Source organism: Myotis daubentonii, chromosome 2 (assembly GCF_963259705.1).
Source record: "Myotis daubentonii chromosome 2, mMyoDau2.1, whole genome shotgun sequence".
In the NCBI taxonomy this organism is placed as follows: Eukaryota; Metazoa; Chordata; class Mammalia; order Chiroptera; family Vespertilionidae; genus Myotis; species Myotis daubentonii.
Window position 1 is genome coordinate 221,376,779 of NC_081841.1, and position 20,104 is coordinate 221,396,882.

At 51.6% G+C, this 20,104-nt stretch overlaps 1 protein-coding gene across 1 annotated transcript in view; it reads right to left on the minus strand.

The window, feature by feature from the left end:
• Window positions 1–20,104, minus strand: part of CSMD1 (CUB and Sushi multiple domains 1) — an 858,055-nt gene that overhangs the window by 551,388 nt on the left and 286,563 nt on the right. Inside the window, exon 3 of the mRNA XM_059685840.1 lies at window positions 18,367–18,479. Coding sequence (XP_059541823.1) covers window positions 18,367–18,479 — 113 coding nt within the window. The remainder of the gene's footprint in view (window positions 1–18,366; window positions 18,480–20,104) is intronic.

Below are 20,104 nucleotides of genomic sequence, written 5' to 3' on the forward strand. Positions count from 1 at the left end.
GTGCAGGAGGCAGCTGACCCATGATTCTCTCATTGATGTCTCTGTCTCTCTCTCCCTCTCCCTTCCTGTCTGAAATCAGCAAAAATATATTTACAAATATGACTCACGAGAAATGCCCGTGGGTTTGTCTGGTCAGTGGACAACGTGGAACCTGAGACGAGAAGGTGAAGTCCCAGGGGTCAAGTCCAGTCTCCCCACGTCCACGGTCTGGGCCGGCTGCCTCTGGTGAGAACGCCCTTCCTCTCAGAATGAGGACCCACCTTCTGTGCCCTGGGCCCCTGGGCCCTCCGCCCCGCAGCCGGCGAGCCCAGGCCTGGCTTGGACAAGGGAACCCTTCAGCTCCCCTGGCCGCCAGATGTCTGGTCCCATCGCTTCTCACCGAGCCGTCTGCTCAAAGTCCTCCCAGCCTTGACCCGCGACCCTCCTGGTGTCGCCAATCTCACACCCCGGCTGTGTCCGCGGTCTTTGTCACAGACCCCATGGTTCAGGGGGGACCAGCCCCCCGAGGAGCCCGACTCCTTGTTACACGCCTGTGTGTTCATGTTCGCGTTTCTCCCTTCCCTGCCCCACGGGGATGTTTCCGCCAGAGCCTGGGCAGGGGATTCAGAGCACAATGCATTTATGTATGACAAAGTGTTTCATTAAAGTTAGACACACAAACGCATCCCAACCGGCCAATTACTTTTTTTTCGGAAGGAGTGGGCTATTTCAGTCAGCACAGGCTATCCTGGCATCTGCAGCATAGATGGAGTGTAAACAAAGAACCCAGGACTAAGAGTGGACAGCGCCAGCCCAGCCTCTATTCTACCCTCACAGCCCACCGGGCGGAGCTGCCCACGCCCGCATCTGGGGGCGCACTCAAAACTGACCCTCAGTGAGGTCCCAGGATTGGAGCGAAGGAGGCATAGTGACAAGGTGCAAAGAAAACAAGCCAGACACCACGTGCATGAGTAGAAATTTAACAGAAAAATGCAAAGCCCATTCATCCTTCATGCTCTCAGAGGAAGACATTTAAAGTGTTACGATTTTTATGAGAAGTGCGTCAGGTATTTAAGAAATAACGATTTTAAGTTAAATCGAAGTGTGCCATACTCACTCTGCAAATCCTAGTTTCTCCTTTCTCTCCCCCAAAACAATAAAGATGGAGTGACAGCTCCATTATCAATGCGGCATGCGTATGTCCTAAGTGTTCGTAAGGTCAGTCATACAGTTCATAATGGTGCACATATTGTTCTGCCACGCTTTAATTTTGTTTGAAATCTACTCAACACGGAAAGCTGTGCAACGGCTTTGCTGGAAAGTATAATGCGCACATGAGCACTATAGGGTTTACACACCCACCGCCCGCGACAGGCGGCTGCTCCCAGTGTTTCCCGCCCGTCCTGGAATGAGCGATGCTGCCCGGCCTTCGCCGTGCGGATGAGCCACCCACTGGCTCCTCAGCACGTGCTCCCGGAAACAGGAAGCACCGCTTCGCCCCCCGAAGTCCTGGGGCTGATTCGCACCCCATCCGCGTTTGGGAGTTCCCATTCCACACTCTCCATTTTCTTAGATATTCAGCGTTTACCGACTTAGTGTCAGCTATGTATGGACTCACTGCTTTTTCCAAAGGACAGCTGGTCGACCAGGTTACATTCACTCAGGACACAGTTCGGTGCCATGTTTACCCCCCTCACAGGGCGGCCACCTCCCCACGCCTGGCATCTCTGTCGCCGCAAACATCACAAGGTTGTGGACTGTTCCCCACCAGTGTTTCCACCCCCCACGCGTGTTCAAGACATAACTCACCAAGAACATGGCCCCCTAGGGCCAGCCTCAGCCACACCCCACCATCTCCCCTCAGAACATCTGTTGTCGGAGAAAGAGAACGAGTTTAGTGGGCCTCTGAGCAGCCGTGTCACCTAAGATGCAGGAACTTTTCGGCAGTGACAGGTATGCCCTATTCTCCACCCAGACCCCCCCTTCGGAGCAGCCCTAGGACACATGGCGCATAAGTTGCCATTGAGGTGGTCCTGGGGAAGGGCGAGGCTCGGGCCGCATTGCAGGGCGAAGCGGGGGCCGTGCAGGCCGGGCTGCTGGGGAGATGAGGCGCCCAGTGGGCCGGCTGCTCGCAGGGAACTCGCCAGCGAAGGGCTAATAGGCGCAGCTGCTTCTATCGGAGCAGATGCTCAACCTCCGCTGCAAACACGAAGGTGAACCTTTAGGAAGCTGCTCCCAGGGCCGGGCCGGGACTGTTTAACGTAAAGTGCCATCAGGCAGGCGGCCGCGTGTCATGCACTGAGGAAAGGAGGCGTTCCTGGTTCAGAACGAAACCATAGCCCTGTTTTCTTTCTTTGAACAATAAAGAAAACTGGTTTTTCTAAAAACCTGCTGTGCACAGGATGTAGGTAAAACTTCCATAGAGAGGGAATGTAGCTCTTGTTGGACACTGAACGCTACCCCGGAGCCTACACCAGGAAGAAAAGCGACGCACACAGGCTGCACCCCTTCCAGCTTCTCCAGGGCAGCCCCCTGCTTGTTGGGGGAATTGCTCAGGCTCTGCTGTTCCTGCCGTGGGCCTGGTCGTAGTTGAGGGAGATCCAGGCCCTCCGCCACCTCAGCTACTGCCTGGGGCAGCGACTTTGGTCCAATCCTCAGAGCTTCCCGGTGTGGCTGCAGGGAACGGACGTGCCCAAGGCTGGGGCATCCCTGCCAGCAGCCGTTTCCCCTGGTCCCTCCGCATGGCCCTGGGCGTGTGGCTGCACCCACGGTCGCTCTCTGCCCTGGGCACCAGCCAGACCCCGTTCCACTGTGCCTGGTCTCCCCGAGATCCGTCAGCATCTCCCCGCTGCCCCAGCTGCCCTTGGCTGCGGCGCCTTTAGCACATCCCGCCTCCGCCAGGCCCTCTGGGCTCCTCCTGGGCCCGCGAGTCATGGCCGCCGTGGCCGTGGCGTGGTGCTCCCCCAGCCCCATGTGGCCGTGGCCAGGGCGCTGATCTTAGCTCCCAGTGTGAGAATTCACAGAGGGAAGGCCCTCTGGGTGGAACCCCCTCGCTGTGTGGGCGCTGCTGTCTGTTAGGGTCATTAGCGTAGCCTCCCCTGGGGCCGGAGACAGGACCCCCAGGCGGCTGATCGTCTTCTGCAAACAGCATTCTGTTTTTATTTTATTTTTCTAATTTAATTTAATTTTAAATATATTTTGATTCATTTCAGAGAGGAAAGGAGAGAGATAGAAACATCAATGATGAGAGAGAATCATTGATCAGCTGCCTCCTGCACACTACCCCCCCCCCCCCCCACACACACACACTGGGGATCGAGCCCGTAACCCAGGCATGTGCCCCTTGACCAGAATCGAACCTGGGACCCTTTAGTCCGCAGGCCGAGGCTCTATCCACTAGCCACACCGGCCAGGGCAGCAAACTCATATTTCTAGCTCCTCTCTACTCTCTCGTCCTCAAAACACATTTCAGGAGAAAATGTAAACCATTGTCCTTGTGACGCCAACACGCACCTGTGAAAGCTGGATGCAGCGGGAGCCCGTCGGTGCCCAGGGACTGTGTGAGCCACAACAGCACCGACAGACGTGCCAGTCACCCATCCAGGTACACAGAACACAGGCTACTGCAAAGGCGTGCGCCGTGTGAGCAGCGGCTTAAAAATGCAGAGAGATGCAATGGCATATTGCACAGATCTAGAACAAATGCTCTAAAAATGTATATGGAACCAGAAAAAGAACCCAAGTCGCCTCAGCATCCTGAGAAAGAGGAGCAATATTGGGAGGATCACAACCCCAGACTTCAAGCTCTACTACGAAGCCACTGTGATCAAACAGCCCGGTCCGGGCACAAGAACAGGCAGACAGACCAGTGGAGCAGCTCAGAGGCCCCAGAAACCAACCCAAGCCACTATGCTCAATTAGTGTTTGACAGCGGAGGCAAGAGCGTGCAATGGAGTCAGGACACTCTCTTTAATGCATGGTGTTGGGGAAACTGGACAGGTACATGCAAAAAAATGAAAGTAGACCACCCACTTACACCATCCACCAGAAACTCAAAACGGGTAACAGTCTTAAATGAAACCATAAAAGCCTGGAGGAAACCATAGGCAGGAAAATCTCAGGCATCTCTCGCAGCAAGATGTTTGCAAACACAGCTCCCGGGGCAGAGGAAACTGAGGAGGAAATGAACACATGGGACCACATCAAAACAAAAGCTTCTGCACAGCAAGAGAAGCCATCGACAGAACGAAAAGGGAGCCCCTGCATGGGAGAACACACTCCCCAGCGATACATCCCACAAGGGGCTGATTTCAAAACATACAAAGAACTCATACGACGCAACAGAAGGACGGCAATCCAATCAAAAAGCGGGCAGAGGACCTGAGTAGACACTTCTCCAAAGAGGACAGACAGATGCCCAGAGACATCCGAGAGATGCAAATCAAAACGACAATGAGGTGCCATCTCACACCTGTCAGAATGGCTGCCATCAACAAATCCACAAACAACAAGTGCTGGCGAGGATGTGGAGAAAAGGGAGCCCTCCTGCACTGCTGGTGGGAATGCAGGCAGGGGCAGCCACGGTGGGACATAGTGTGGCGTTTCCTCAAAAAGCTAAAAATGGAACTGCCCTTTGACCCAGTGCTCCCACTTCTAGGAATATATTCTAAAAATTCTAAAACATCAATCAGAAAGAATGTACGCACCCCAATGTTCGTAGCAGCACTATTTATAATAGTCAAGATCTGGAAACAGCCCAAGTGCTCATCATCTTTTTTGCAATAAACCAGACAAAATATATCACTTATCCTAAAATTATGCTAGGAATTGTGTCAATATAAAATGGGGAAATAGATATTAACATATTTTCACATTAATCACTCAGTTCAACTATAAAAATGCAAATGTTTTAGAATACATCATACAGAGATGAATGGAAAACCTTTTCCAGGGACACGTGTCTAGAAATTACATGCAATCATACAAAATTTATAACCACAAATTAATGTCAGAATACTCCTGTTTAATTAAAGAAGTTTTCTTTCACGATTATTGTTGCAGAATTTACCAGGCAACCGAAAAATACACAGGAGTCCCCGGAGATACAGGAAAGGAACATTTATTTACAGCTGTACGAGCACCGTGACTCAGGGGAGCCTGTTTCCAAATCCTGAGCAAACCGAAAAGGAGGAAGCTTTCTCTTCATCCCCTTTGGTTTCTTTGTCCCCCAAATAAGGATCAGACTTCCGGACCTTTCTCAGGCTCTGCAAAAGCCCCGTGTTGGGATGGGGGATGTGAGACCACACCTAAAGGGCTGGCCTGGCGCCAGCGCTGATAACCCCTCCGGGGGTTGTGTATGGTTCATGGTTTACGGCCTCTGTGAGATGGGAGCGTTTAGGTAAACGGGTCTTGCAAGACCAGATAATTAAGGAAGGGGCAGTGACTAGGCCTGTGATGGCGAACCTATGACACGCATGTCAGAGGTGACACGCAAATTCATTTTTTTGGTTGATTTTCCTTTGTTAAATGGCATTTAAATATATAAAATAAATAGCAAAATCTTTGTTTTACGATGGTTGCAAAGATCAAAAAATGTCTATATGTGACACAGCACCAGAGTTAAGTTAGGGTTTTTCAAAATGCTGACACGCCGAGCTCAAAAGGTTCGCCATCACTGGCCTACACTCTAGGCTAACAGGAGTGTGCATTAGGGATACTGATGAACTAGGCACAGCGTCGGGATGCTGGTCTCTCCCCAAAATGCCTTATTTTCTGCATCATCCTCCCCCTCTTGATCCTCAAGCTGATGTTTTAGAAACATCATACATAGATGAATGGAAAAACTTTACCAGGGACATGTGACTACAAATTACATGTAATCATACACAATGGATAGCCACACATGAACGTCAGAATCCTTCTGTCTAATTAAAAAAGTTTCCTTTCACGATTATACTGGCACCGAGTCTGTTGAACGGCTACTATTCTAAGGTTACTCCCTGGAACACCCTATTGTGCGCGCCCCGGTCCTCGGTCCTCCTCAGGGAAGGTTAGAGGGGCGAGTCCCGAAAGTATTTCCCAGGAAAGGCCTCTATGATGGAAAGGACTCCTGTTCCGTTCAGTCTGAGCGGCTGCGGACGCGGTGCTGGCGGCGAGGAGGTTCTCCAATGAGGCACCTGCACGCGGAGGCTCTCAGCTCCGCACCAACCTCCTGTTTGAAGCTGGAGGGACACGCGATCGCTTCCTGTTAGTTCAAACGTTCCTCAACCTGGAGCGTAAGAAGCCTCTGGGAATGAATGGTTTCCGACACAGCGCACACATTCAGGCCTCGCATCCTTTTCACAACCCCTCAGACGCGATGTCTTGAAATCCGTAATTAAAACTCTGTCAACGGTCTCTACACAACGAGAAAATGAAAGGGGCCCCCGAGAACCCCAAATATCACTGCAGCGTGCGCACCGCATAAGGGTTCCCAGTGGTATGATATTGGGCCATAACGTTATTTTAAATTACGTGTGTGTGTTTTTCTAAAAACGTACATGATTTCAAACCATTAGTTCCCTGAGCAGGTCCCTTCCCTCATCCAAAGAGGGCCGTTCCTCGAGTCCTGGGACCATGGGGCCAGCCTCGCCCTCCCTCCGTGCCTGCATGGAGCCTGGCCCACGGGTGAGCACTGAGGCTGCTAGAGCAGGTCCCTGCGTCTCACAGGCCCGCTGTACCCCACTCCGTCCCAGGGCACCCTCATCCCAGCTCCTGAAGAGGGCCCCTCTTCCCCCAACGATGAACGCCCCTCCCCCCTGCTCCCCCTGGGCCGCCCTGAGCTGGGCTCCCCGCCACCCCCACGTCTACAGGAAGGGCCCACTCCCACTCCCGCCCTCCCCCCAGTTCCGGCTCTGGCTCAGCTGCCTTCCCTCTGAGTCCCGGCTCCTCCTCACACTCCCCCTGCAGCAGTACTCACACTCTTTACATTACTTATATGTACTCTGTGCTTAATATTTTTCCTTTTTTTAGTGGAAACGACAGAACTGCACAGAGAGGTTCAGGATGCTAGAAGAATGTGTAACAGGGAAACTCGTTATCTGTCTTTTTTAATATGTTTTTATTGATTTCAGGGGTGAAGGGAGAGAGCTAGAAACATCAATGATGAGAAAGAATCATGGATCGGCTGCCTCCTGCTCAACCCTACTGGGGATGGAGCCCGCAACCTGGGCTGGTGCCCTGACCAGGAATCGAGCCATGACCTCCTGGTTCATAGGTTGGTGCCAATCACTGAGCCACGCTGGCCGGGCAGTATTCCACTTTCTTGGCAGCATCATACTCATGCTGAATGTCCATGCGGAGCATGGCTGATATTAGGATGATGAATGTTGCTACTTGGAATGTGAATGGCTGTCAGAGACTTAAACTAAACAGCAGGGGGCGCTGGCCCTGCCCCGGGGCCTCCACTGAGGGTGTGAGCTCCAGTCTCTCACGTTCTCCCACAGCCCGAGATGCCTAGCTCCACCTCGTCACCTGGTTTTAAGGTGCAGAGACCGGGCGGCACAGGGGTCAGTGACGGGCCGGGATCCACAGGCAGGATACACTGGAGAGCGACACGTGTCCCTGAACACGGTCGCCCACGTGTGCCCTCGGGCCATAGGCTCTGCCAGCTGTGCCCCCGCGTTGGTACGAGTGTGTGACTCAGGAGAGGGGTCTCGGGCCTCTGCTCCCCCTGATCTCACAGCATTGGCCGGAGCGCCCGCTGCAGACACGACCGCCCACTCCAGCGCTGTGTTCAGGGGAGGGTTTGGGTCTTTCCGTTCCCAGTGATGGCTTTGTGGGAACGGAGAATGTTTAGCTCGGGAAGGAGACGTCGAAAGGAAAATAATAATTATGTTCATGGAGGGAGGGACGTCCCTAATTTCAGACTCCGCGTCGTTGGCTTCTCGGCTCTCGGGGTGGGAGCGCTGTGCCCCTGGGCCCAGCCCTGCTCGCAGAGGAGCACAAACACGTTGCTTAACTCGCTACTCACTGGTAAAACGAGGCGTTTACTGCCCACCGGTGCCCGTGTGGTTTAAGAGTAAAATGCGGTGTGAAAGCCTAGGAGTTTAATGAATAATTACAATACAGCCCGGCCGGTGTGGCTCAGTGGGTAAGCGTTGACCTACGAACCAGGAGGTCAGGGTTCAATTCCCATGTTGTGGGCTCGATCCCCAGTGGGGGGCAGGCAGGAGGCAGCCGATCCAGGATTCTCTCTCATCATGGATGTTTCTCTCTCCCTCTCCCTTCCTCTCTAGAATCAATAAGAATATTTTAAAAATAATCACAGTATAAATGCCCCCACCTCCTGGATCCGATGATTCTGCACAAACTTGACTTGTTTCTGTGGATGATGGAGAAGAGAGAGGCGCCTGGCTGAGCTCAGCGCTGCGTGTCCTGTGCAGGGCGCGTGGCCCTTCGGGCAGCGGCTTCACGGGGCAGGACGTGGCTCCCACACGAGCGTCCTGGGGCGGCCGCGGCCACGGGGAGGCGTGGGTCCACCGGCGAGGGCTGGGCCAGCGCGGTGCCTCTGAGGCCCCCCTGAGAGGCAGCCCACGCCCGCCCCGTGGGGACATCTGACTGACCGTCGGGGCCGAGTGAAGTCACGCCCAGGAGCACCCTCGCGCTGGCTGAGGAGCGAGCAGGGCCGTCCGCTGGTGCTGGCCCGGGACAGGGGCCCACGTCCAGGCGGGCGCCAGCCCCGTAGCGGGCTCTGGCTCTGGGAGGGCAGCCGTGGACACAGGCCACGGGTTTCTTTTGGGTCCATTAGGGAAGCGACAGCCAGGGTCTTCTCAGGAGGAGCCCAGCCGTCAGAGGGCAGCAAGACAACCCGTGCGGCCCCCGCACTCAGGGACGCGATGAAGCCTGCCCCCCCTGCCTGCTGTCGCCCGTGTGTCCTTCCAACCCCTGTTCCCGGAGGGGCCCAGTCCCTGGCTGAGGGTCTCGCCCCCCACACTGGACTATCCAGACCTCAGAACCACGCCCTCCCCCACATGCAAACATGGGACTTATCCGTGTCCGAGCCGGGCAGCGAAGGCTACTGGTGCTGAAATGGCGAGGCCGCCTGCTCTGTAGTCACGCGGTGTGTCCCTCATCAAGGACAGATGACCGCGAGAGCAGGAGGGAGGCTATTAAAATCAATTCCTTCATCTCATCATTTTTGCTTATAAACGTTCACTTTGAGTAATAACCATTTTTTTTTCAAACATTACCTGAGATTGATTATCACCGAATGCATATGCATATAAGCTTGGAGTAATTTGTCTATGACACAGGCTATTATGGAGAGAAAAAATCAATGAAAAGTTAGAAAAAAACGCTGGGAGATGAGTGGGCACAAAGGACGAAACTTGAACTGTGGCCAAGAGGAAACCCATTAAGAAATGCAGCTCCAGTCGCGGGGCTTGGGCATAGCCTTGAAGGGCAAGTGCGAGCCGACGCGCATTTGTTACCGACGGCAGACTCTGAAGTCGCCTTTTCCGTGGAACCCGCTTGCCTACAACCCTCGGCGAAGCTGTGCTTTTGGGCGGGATCTCCAGCGAACACACATCGTTTCCTGTGCTTTCAGCTTCAGTGCTGCTGCTGCCGCTGACCGGCGTCCGAAAACAATAGTGAAAGACTCTCAGTTACTTGGTTTCACTTTCCAGTTTCTCGGTAAGAACCGGGGATCCTGTAAGCACACTGATTTCCACATCATCTTTAGAAATTTCTCTTCATGATGTCCATTATCTGATATTTTTAGTGCCCATGGCAACCAGTGAAATAATGCAATTATACAAAGACGCGCGGAGCGATCCTCCTTCCTAATCATTCAGTCCCTCCCCGGAGTACCTTATTGAACAATTCCGGTATCTCCCCCCCTTTCTGAATACTTACATATGTGTGTGCGAACATATACATGGATGCACACATATGTGCACCTAGCTACTTACACAAGTATCACTTTAAAACGTATTTCCATTGCAATGGATCATCCTACATGTCTCACTTTCATGTACCAGGGACATCACGTTGCTCCAAACATGTAGGACTAACACCAGGGCTTTTCAGTGGTGTTGGCACAGAGAGGAAAGGGCTTTCTCATACATGAGGCTGCTCGAAGGACGGTCATTCGCAGCCAGATAACGAGGGCGTGCGTGTGTGTGCACTTGATTGTGAGCTGGTGTGTTGCCAGCAGAAAGGGTGGACGCACTGGGAATGAAGTTCCTCCCCTCGGTGGGTGGAGGGGACCCTTCTCCTGCATCGAAACCACGATCTCTGGCGCCCAGTCGGCGGGTTCATCGCTCGGGTAAATGCACGTTCACTAAGTTCACAGACCGAGACCTGAAATCAGTGTCAGGTTAAGACCCGGGACTGTGTCTGCTGACAGCCCGGTCCTTTCTCTCCCCACTCGGGGCCGACGTGTGAGGCCCCGCTGGGCTCGAGGGCCGCTTCCTCGCACATGAAATCCAAACAACTGCAACAGGAAGCCAGCTGAGCGACCGGAATGAGAGCACCGAACACTCCACGCCCTAATGCCGGTGCGCAGAGCTCATATCCTCCGTCGGCAGGAGTCACTCTGGCCTTTTCATGGGGGATGAAACACTGGAGAACTCCCCCAAAATAAAGCACACGTCTATTCACACTCACTCAGAGGACTCACAGGGTCTTAGGAACTGAGGGTCTCTGACCCCAAACTCAGGAAGCCAGGTATCAGAGGAGGGGACAGGGATGGCTCTATGCTCCCACACCTGCGCAGAGCCCGCACCCGCACCCACACTCGCACCCACACCTTCACCCGCACCCGCACCCTCACTCACCCTCACCTGCACCTGCACCCTCACTCACCCGCACCCGCACCCGCACCCTCACTCACCCTCACCCGCACCCTCACTCACCCTCACCCGCACCCTCACTCACCCTCACCCGCACCCTCACTCACCCTCACCTGCACCTGCACCCGCACCCTCACTCACCCTCACTCGCACCCTCACTCACCCTCACCCGCACCCACACTCACCCTCACCTACACTCACACCCTCACTCACCCTCACCCGCACCCGCACCCTCACTCACCCTCACCCGCACCCTCACTCACCCTCACCCGCACCCACACTCACCCTCACCCGCACCCACACTCACCCTCACCTGCACTCACACCCTCACTCACCCTCACCCGCACCCGCACCCTCACTCACCCTCACCTGCGCCTGCACCCGCACTCACCCGCACCCTCACCCTCCCCCGCGCCCGCACCAGCACCCTCACTCACCCTCACCCGCACCCACACTCACCCTCACCTGCACCCGCACCCTCACTCACCCTCACTCACCCTCACCCGCACCCGCACAGGGATGCTGCCCACTGGTCCCTAGGACTCAAGCTCTGGGCTGAGCGTCCCTGCTCCTGGCTCGCGTGACTGCAGGGCTCCACCTCCAGCTCTCACTGGTCTTTTCTCCTTCCATCAGAGGTGACGGTGACACACCCTGTGGACTGGCCGACCCCCTCTTCACGGAGCCTCGGCCTCTCTCTGCTTCGACCCTCGTTTGATGCCTGAGAGCTGACCTTTCAGAAAGGACCCCCTTTCCCTCATGTCCGAGCTCTTTGGAGATGTTGACAGCGACGTCACTAAGGCAATGAGTATTTCCAAGCGCCAGTTTGGACCCCTTCGCTAGGGGTTCCAATGGGCTCACCATTGACAATCTGCCATCGGGGACGGAAAAGACCACTTAGCCGGGAGCAGGCTGGCCCGGGACCAGCGGCTCTGTGGCTCCAGAGAGAAAGGGCGGTCAGCCAAGGGACGCCCGCACCGGCTTCACCTGTGCAGCCAAGGTCAAGAGGACCTTAATGCTGGGAGCTCCCACCGGCGGCTTCAGCTCCAGTGACTGTTGTGGGACCAAAGGCAGGCCACACGCCCGCCTCGCCGACAGCTCCCGCTGCGCCTTTCTTCAGGGGGGCTCCTCTCCTGCCAGGCGCGTCCCCCGTGGCCCAGGCTCTCATGCAGGCTGAGTTTGGATAATCAATTCCAGGAGGAAAGAAATCAGGGCTGACATTCTAAATAGAGCTTTGAGCTTGAAGGGTAATAATTTAGCTGCTCTTTTAAAGCCCGGATTCACGGATGTTAGAGAAAAGAAAATTCTGCGTGAGGGAGTGTCAGAGGGACATGCCAAATGCATCCAGTGAAGGAGAAGCACCCCAGGAAGAGGCCCCGCCCACCTGGGAGGAAGCCCCGCCCACCCCAGCTCATCCCTTAGTGAGACCTGGGAGGGAAGGTCAGGTCCCAGGGAGAGGTGAGCCATGTGCTGCCATGAGATGAAGGTACATGAATGACCTGAAGGCGGCTGAGGCTTCCCCAGGTGAACGTGTGACCGTGTGGCGTCTGTTCCCTATGAAGAGGGCAGCTCGTGTCCCTGGGGACCCCGTGACCTGCTTGTTCTGAAGTCGTTTCGGTGCTTTTTAGAAGCTTCTGGGCGAGAAGGCGCAGGGACCCCGGAGAGTCGCTGACCATCCTTCTCTGTGGTGCAGGGAGCAGTCCTCCTTCCGTTTCCAGGGGAAGAAATGCCAGCCACAGGGTGCAGGCAAGTCGGGGTTGAGTGCAGGTTTTTTATGAAAAGTATGTTTTTAAATATATTGTTATCGCTTTCAGAGAGGGGAGGAGGGGGAGAGAGAGAAACATCAGTGATGAAAGAGAATCATCATTGATCGGCTGCCTCCTACACGCCCCCTACTGGGGACCTAGCCCACAACCGGGGCATGCGCCCTTGACTGGAATCAAACCTGGGACCCTTCAGTCCGCAGGCCGACGCTCTATCCACTGAGCCACACCAGCCAGGGCTCAAAAACATTTTTGAATATTTCCTTTGTGCCAGACCCCAGGCGCCCCTCGTCGCTCCCCAGGGTCCCCGGGAGAATGGCCGCCCACACTGCGCACTTGCCCTCTGAAGGCTGACGCTGAAGGTGCGGCCGGATCCAGTGCAGCCCACGGCTCTCTGCTCACATGGCCGACACTACAACCACGACGCCCAGGCGGCCGGTGACAGGGCTGTGAAACGGGAGGAGGTGCCGGGAGATGTGTCCCCTGGAGGACCCCACCCAGCGCCCAGGCCGAGCAGCAGGGCGTGCTCTGAGCGGTTCTGGGACACAGCCCGCATGGCCCCGGCTTCACACAGACCCGATGTCCCTCTGGTCCCCGAGCCTGTCCGACGCCGTTCCTGCCATTGGCACCAGTTTCACTCCACGGGCTCTCCACACCCCCAGGCTGCCCTTCCATAGCCCCGCAGGCCCGCACCTCCCTCCCCATTCTTATGCGTAGTCGGCACTGGGCCGGGCAGGCGCTCAGCGACAGCTCAGGGATGAATGAGAGGGAGAATGAATGGCCAGAACTGTGTGCTCACTTACATAACCACGTCTACACAGGTGTGTGCATCTTAGATGTGCACGTGTGGAACATGCAATTATCTGTGTGCATGCACATGCATGCATATGCAGGCAGTTATGTGTGTATGGGCATGTCTGTGTATACACAAATAAACAAGTATATAAAAGGATATACTGGTATAGTGATTGCTTAAGAATGACAACTTCTGACAAAAGACAGGTTTGTGTTTAATTGCTGCTTTCAGTATTTATTAGCTAGTTATTAGCTATGAGCTCCTGGCAATTTCAATTGCTGGAGGTCACTCCCTCAGGTTCTCTAACTGATAATATGAGGTAATTTTACTTTACTCATAGATATCATCTGAGGATTTAATAACAAAATGTATATGTGTTTATACCATTCTAGGCACATCCTCTATCTTTCTACCTCTCATCTATCTATCTCTCATCTACCTATCTGTCTATCTATCATCTATCTATCGACCTATCTACCTACCAATCATCTATCCTCCTATCTATCATTTACATATCTGCCTTTCTTTGTTCCTATCACTCACAAGGACACATATACCTCAGTCAGCAGAACATATGCCATGATTGATAGAAGGAATGATTTTTAGATAAAAATACACTTGAAAGAGAAAACTCTTAGAAGAACATGTCCTAACCCAGGAGTCTCCTAAGCCATCTTCACGGGCAACTGTTCTTCTCACTGTAATGGATGTTTTGTATGAAACGCGATTTCTGACACAAGCACATTTTTACTGTTGACCAACATCAATTCCCCCTCCATAGGCCTCCTGTATTTTTTCCATTAAACTAGATCTTCATGCACTAGATTCTTATAGATTTCATGCATGAAATGGAAGGCCAATGAATTCAAAGATGGCACCTTGGGAAGCTAAGAAAAATGCCGAGGGTGTAAAATTAGTGCCTTTTGATCAAAATATTTGACTGTCTACATTTGTGGTTAAATGTTTCCATTCCTAAGCACGGTGTCTGCCAGCCTGTTTAAAGAAAATTTAAAGGACTAGATTCCTTTGTTTCTTATCAGCTTTGTCTTAAACATGAATCTAATTTAACCTTCCTTCCGCCTTGCCAAATGATGATTGCAAAAGCGAGCTTCTGTGTCAAAATACGCATATGATTTCCATCCCCGTTTCTCTGTAAAGTTCATTCCCCATGAAGCCTGTGCGGACTGCCGGGCGGAAACCCAGCTCCCCCGCAGCCCCGCCTTGCGCTGAGCCGCGTTCTGTTCTCCACGAGGAAAAGACGGCCTGGTGAGCACACAGCGGCCTCAGCGCCCTCCCAGAGGGAGCTTTCTACCCAAATAGAAGCTGCGCTACACACAGACACTCTGCCTCCCACCAGAGCCTGGAAACATCCAGCCAGTGCCGACGCAAACTGAGCTCACCCGGAAAACATCGACAAAGTCACCCGACATGTGACACATAATTCCTGCAACCTCAAATTTTAAAATACAACCCGAGGTCAGAGCATAAAAATGGCCCAATAGCTTATGGAACATTTGGAGGGATGTCCGGGACAGAAATAAGGATGTGCGCTGACACAGGAAATGGCGCTTCAAAGGAAAGCAGGCCCAAGTGACGCGGCTGTGGAGCTGGGAGCTTCCACCATGCGCTCCCTGGGGCCCGGCATCCAGGTCGCTGGGTCCCTTGCGAGCAAACTGCAGAGGGAACGGAGCACCTCGTGCAAACACGGAAGGTGGGAGGGGCTGAGCCACAGGTGCTTCAGGCACTGTCTCTAGAGTCACGCTTAACGATGGCCACGCCTGGTCATGTATGTTCCCTATGGCAATACCTCCCATGTGTTGGCGTGTCATGCCTATTTTCTGACCCACATGTCTTTTTCATATCATAAACTTGATAAACAAATATATATATATATATATATATATATATATATAGTATTTGAGACCTTGATGAAGGAAGGGCGACAAATAGAAATAGAGAAGTAAGTCCCACTTACGTACACGGCACTTCACTATTGGACAAATACAAGAATTCCGACAGTGCTCCGTTTCACTGCAAATTACGTGCAACCCCAATATTTTTTGCTGTAAATTCACCAAGGAAAATTATGTGAATTCTTTGGTTTCCCATAAAGAATAATGTCTAACCATGAAACTAGCATATAAACTACTACAAACACCCTGTTACGTTTTTAACTTCAATTTCATTATTCCATATTTATGGGTTAAAATTTGTTGATTTCACCAACAATCTACAAACTTACTAACACCCTGAAGGGCTCCCTATTTAATAAGTTAGTGTGAAACTTATAAATATTCCCATTTGATTATCAGGGTTAAATTCAATGACTGAACATATTAATTAGAATATTTCAATTTATTATTTCCATATTTGTTATCTAGATTAATATTTCCATGTATAAATAATAATTCACATAAATATTAACTATTCCAAAGTATTGCCAGAAATCTAAAAAGTTTGTGCCCAGATTAAGTTTCTTACCAAGGGCATAGTGTTTAGGCAGATTTTTTAAGTTTGAAAGATTTTCTCCAATTCAAGCAAATAAGTTTAAATGAAAAATGAAATACCAATCTGATAATACTAAATAAATTCTAATTTTTAATTGGAAGAAAATAATACTAGATTAAGGAGTAGAGTGAATTATATTTTTAAATGCTGATTTAGTTTTTTAATAAATTAAATTTATTTTGAATGTCTTGAATAAGACATCGACATGTTATTCTATTATCTGGCTGACATTAATTATGTGACGGGCAGTCCCACCCAAGTACAACCGAATGGGAAAGAAGGAAAGCTGACTCATCAAAAGGACTAATGTGCTGGTTCCAAAGTATTTTAGATTTTTTTCTGCCAACTACATTGTTTCTGCTTTCTATTATATTTAAATGCTATACTTTATGCATTCTGTCCGTAACAACATCTCACTTTTCATGGTGACATTGCCTTGGTATTGTGTTTCAATTCACTGTGGGGGCAGATTTACACATCCGTCAGCTGGCGCTGGCGCTGGGGGCTTTGCTCCTTTTAGATACATTCTCTGCTCTTTATCCTTCTGTTCAGACGATCATTACGGTTTTTCTGCAGACAGTACACACTCATTTTCTCGGGAGACCTTTAAGCTAATTGAGCAGCACGTTTAAAATACTGATATTCATTCTCTCTGCAATTTTGATTCTGCTGACAAAGCACTTTCTGATTAGCTTTTTCCTTTCAAAACAAAGGTTTGCAGCCACTGGTAAAGAGACTATATTCTTTTAATGTTCCTATTGAAATGTAAACTTTACAACAGTAGCATTTCCAAATATCAACTCTTTAAATACACTACCTTTAAAGTACGGTCCTGTTCCCTTTTCAAGTCATATTTCTAGTTGTGTGTTTTTTTTTTAAGAAACGCAAAGATTTTTCCAGCAGACACAATCCCCCCAACGGCTTCACATTAAGCCACGATGGCAGCCAATAATTCCAGCAACAACAGCTCAGGAAGCTCACGGGCCTGTGCACCTGGCCATCACCCATCCCAGCGTCCCCCCAGCGTTTCTATCAGGAAACCAGCACAGCACACTGTCCAGGCTCCGCTTTCTCAGGGAGGGAGGGGGGCGCCCGGGTTTCCCACGTGCGGGCGCTGCATCACCTTCTCAGCAAGTAGCACACGACGGGCGGACCAGCCAGGTTCCGCTGGTAACCACAGGCGGCCTCAGAAACACCTCTTTTGTAAAAAAGAGATCAGATCGTGTGACCTTAGGCTGCCTCGCGAGTGGTAGACACAATAAACGTGAAACAGAATAACACCTGTCCATCTTACACGGCCTGTTCCTCTCTGAACAAGACAGCATCCCTGACGGTCCACGATCTACTTAAAGATTATCCACCCTTCAGCCACGGATGTGGGTGGAGGCATAAACGCCGAGGCCAGAAGACACGGAAGTCAGAACTGTGGACCATCCTAAGGATTATTCCACATAAAACTTTAAGGGAAAGGGTACATTGGCTTGTTTAAACACGTGCAGGGAGGGCAGTCGGCCGTATGTTCTCTGGTAATTGCGTGGCAGCCCAGTCCCGTGGCAGAAAGCGCACGTCGATTTTATTTCCCGCGAAGAATGCCTTTTGCCCGAGCGCAGCCAGTTCCCCCAACAGGAACATGAAGGTGTGACTGAGCCCAGAGGACATCCGAGGTCAAAGGTGCGTGTTGCCGCCAGGGATGGCCTCCACCCCATCCAAAGTCTTTCAGCAACTCACGGGAGCTTATGTTAAACATAACAGCCTTTGTGTGACACACGGAAGAGATTGTATGACTTCTCTGTGAACCAACTAAACCGGGCCCACGCTGGCGTTCACACACAAAGGAAAGGGTCACCAGTCCTGTTCCTCAGCTGAGTGCGCTGTGCCCTCCTGCGGCATTTCCCCTCAGAGCGCGACCTCTCTGTGCTCTTTTTAACATGTTTGCTCAGGAGTCTTCAAAACCGATTTCACGCGCCCAAAGGTACCGAGACACGAGTCCGAACACACACAAAACCAAGCCCCGAGGCCTGCCAATGACCAAACACTGAAGTCAAAATAACCGTCTCCATGAACAATTTCAACTTTGAAAACTAATGTTCATCAAAAAGAACTGCCTTTGTGTAAGCACTGTCAGCATTCTTATGCAACAGCCTTTTTAAGAGAACTCATCTGTATTAAGAATAAATTCTCCACGGTAAAGGGGTGCTGCCCCTTAGAACTCAAACTTCTCCAAACTCCCCTTCGTCACAAGGAAAACCGCTTTTCCAATAAAAAAGAGTTCTATCGTTAAAGGAGAATTGTAAACACACCTTTTTCTAAAAAATTGTTGGCAATTATAGCAAATAGCAGTCTCCAATCTTCAATGCATTGCTCCAGATTCAAACATTTCAGCCCCTGGAACCCGAGATTCACATTCACACTAAAACCTGCAACCCAGAGCGACGGGCGTGAGCCATCGGCCCGGCCGTCGGGGGCACCGAGCACGCATGGGGTGTCCTACCTTCATACAGGGCTCGGAACCCCTGGGCGCTCACGGCGAAGTCGGTGGTGAACCACAGCGTGAGGATGGAGCCGGAACTCACGATGGCGGAGGGCAGCTGGAACCCCGATAGCCTGCAATTCAGAGAAGCACAGGGATGCGGTTACCACGCGGGAATGTGTCACTGATGCCGATTAATGAACACATCCAATTCCTCTTTCACGGGGCATGTTCATTTGAGATACACCGTTGGGCAATCACATGACCCGTGCACAAGGCGTTGCTAGGTAATTGAGCAACTCCGGTCACCAGAGTTTGTCCACTTAAACCACCTTTGGGAATGTTCTTTCTGAAGGAGGCATCCACCGACCCAGTGACATAAAGAAAACACTTGGAACAAAGACGCCGTGGGCGCCTCACAGGAGCTCCGTGAAACCAGAGGCCACTGCGCCTGCTTCTGAGTGTGCTGCCTCCCTCCTGGATTAGGGGTTGTCTCATCTGACAGGTCGTGTGCTTATTCTTCCGTCTCCCTGAAAGCAATCACAGTGTCTCTTGAAAAGGGAACATGCACGTCATGCAGTCATAACCAGTCATCACGACCTTGAGCCGGGGTCAAAGAGATCGATGTTAATGTTGGATGTCATGAGGCGTCTTTTGAATTCTAAGACCCGTCTTTCACGTGCCACTGGGTTGGATCTATTTACAAACGTTCCTGAGGGCGAAGCCACCGCTCAGAATGCGTGAGCACGTATCATGACATCGTCATCCTCCACGAGTTAACAGCCTTGGAAAAAGTCAAAGAGACACTTCACCACTTTGTACTTTCCCCAACGTCGCCCAATCAAGTGGCTTGTGTACAGACCTGTGGGTTCATTTGGTCGGAACCAGAACCTCCGATGCTAGAAGTCAGCCTGAGCCCCGTCCCCACAGGAGAAGTCCCACTGCCGTGCCGTCCACGGCACTGACCCTGACTGCAGCCTCTGTGGGCTGCAGCCTCAAACAGGAACGATGGAAGAGAATCATGAAAGGACACTCGTCACTAGCCAGCACCCGTCCAAGTCACCCAGGCCTCAGAGAGGAAGTCTCGAGGGAAACAAGTGCAAGGGCTGCACTTCTCAAAGCTCTGGGCTCAGCGGGGCAGGGCTGAGAGGAGAATTAATAGCACGAAAAATACATCAGACAAGAGGAAAATTTCACATTAATAATCCAAGCTCCCATCTCGAGAACTTAGAGAAGAATAAAATTACCCGTAAGCAAACAGAAGGCAAGAAAGAAAAGACAAATGCAGAAATCAATCAAAATTGAAAGCAGAGAAGCAACAGAGAAAAGCAATTTTAAAAACCGACAATTCTTTGAAAATATTGACAAAGTCAACAAACATTCTGCAAGACTGACAAAATAAGGAGAGGGTGGGAGAAGATACAAATATCTGATTTCAGGAATAAAATAGCACATATTACTAGAAACACCAAAGACAAAAAAAACCAACATGGATCTGCTACAAAAACTACCCACATACATTTGTCAACTTAAAAAGGGGCCGCTTGCTTAAAAACACACGACACAACAGATCTCCTGTGTAACCATGAAACTCCCCCAACAGAAAGCTGCAGGCGCACGGGGTTTCATAGGAGAATTCTACTGCCATAGACAGAAGGTTCACGGTCCCCCCAAATTCATATGATGAACCCCCCTCTGTGGGGGCGCTGAGAGGTGGTCAGGTCAAAAGGGTGGTGTCCTTGCGTCCTCCTGATGGGAG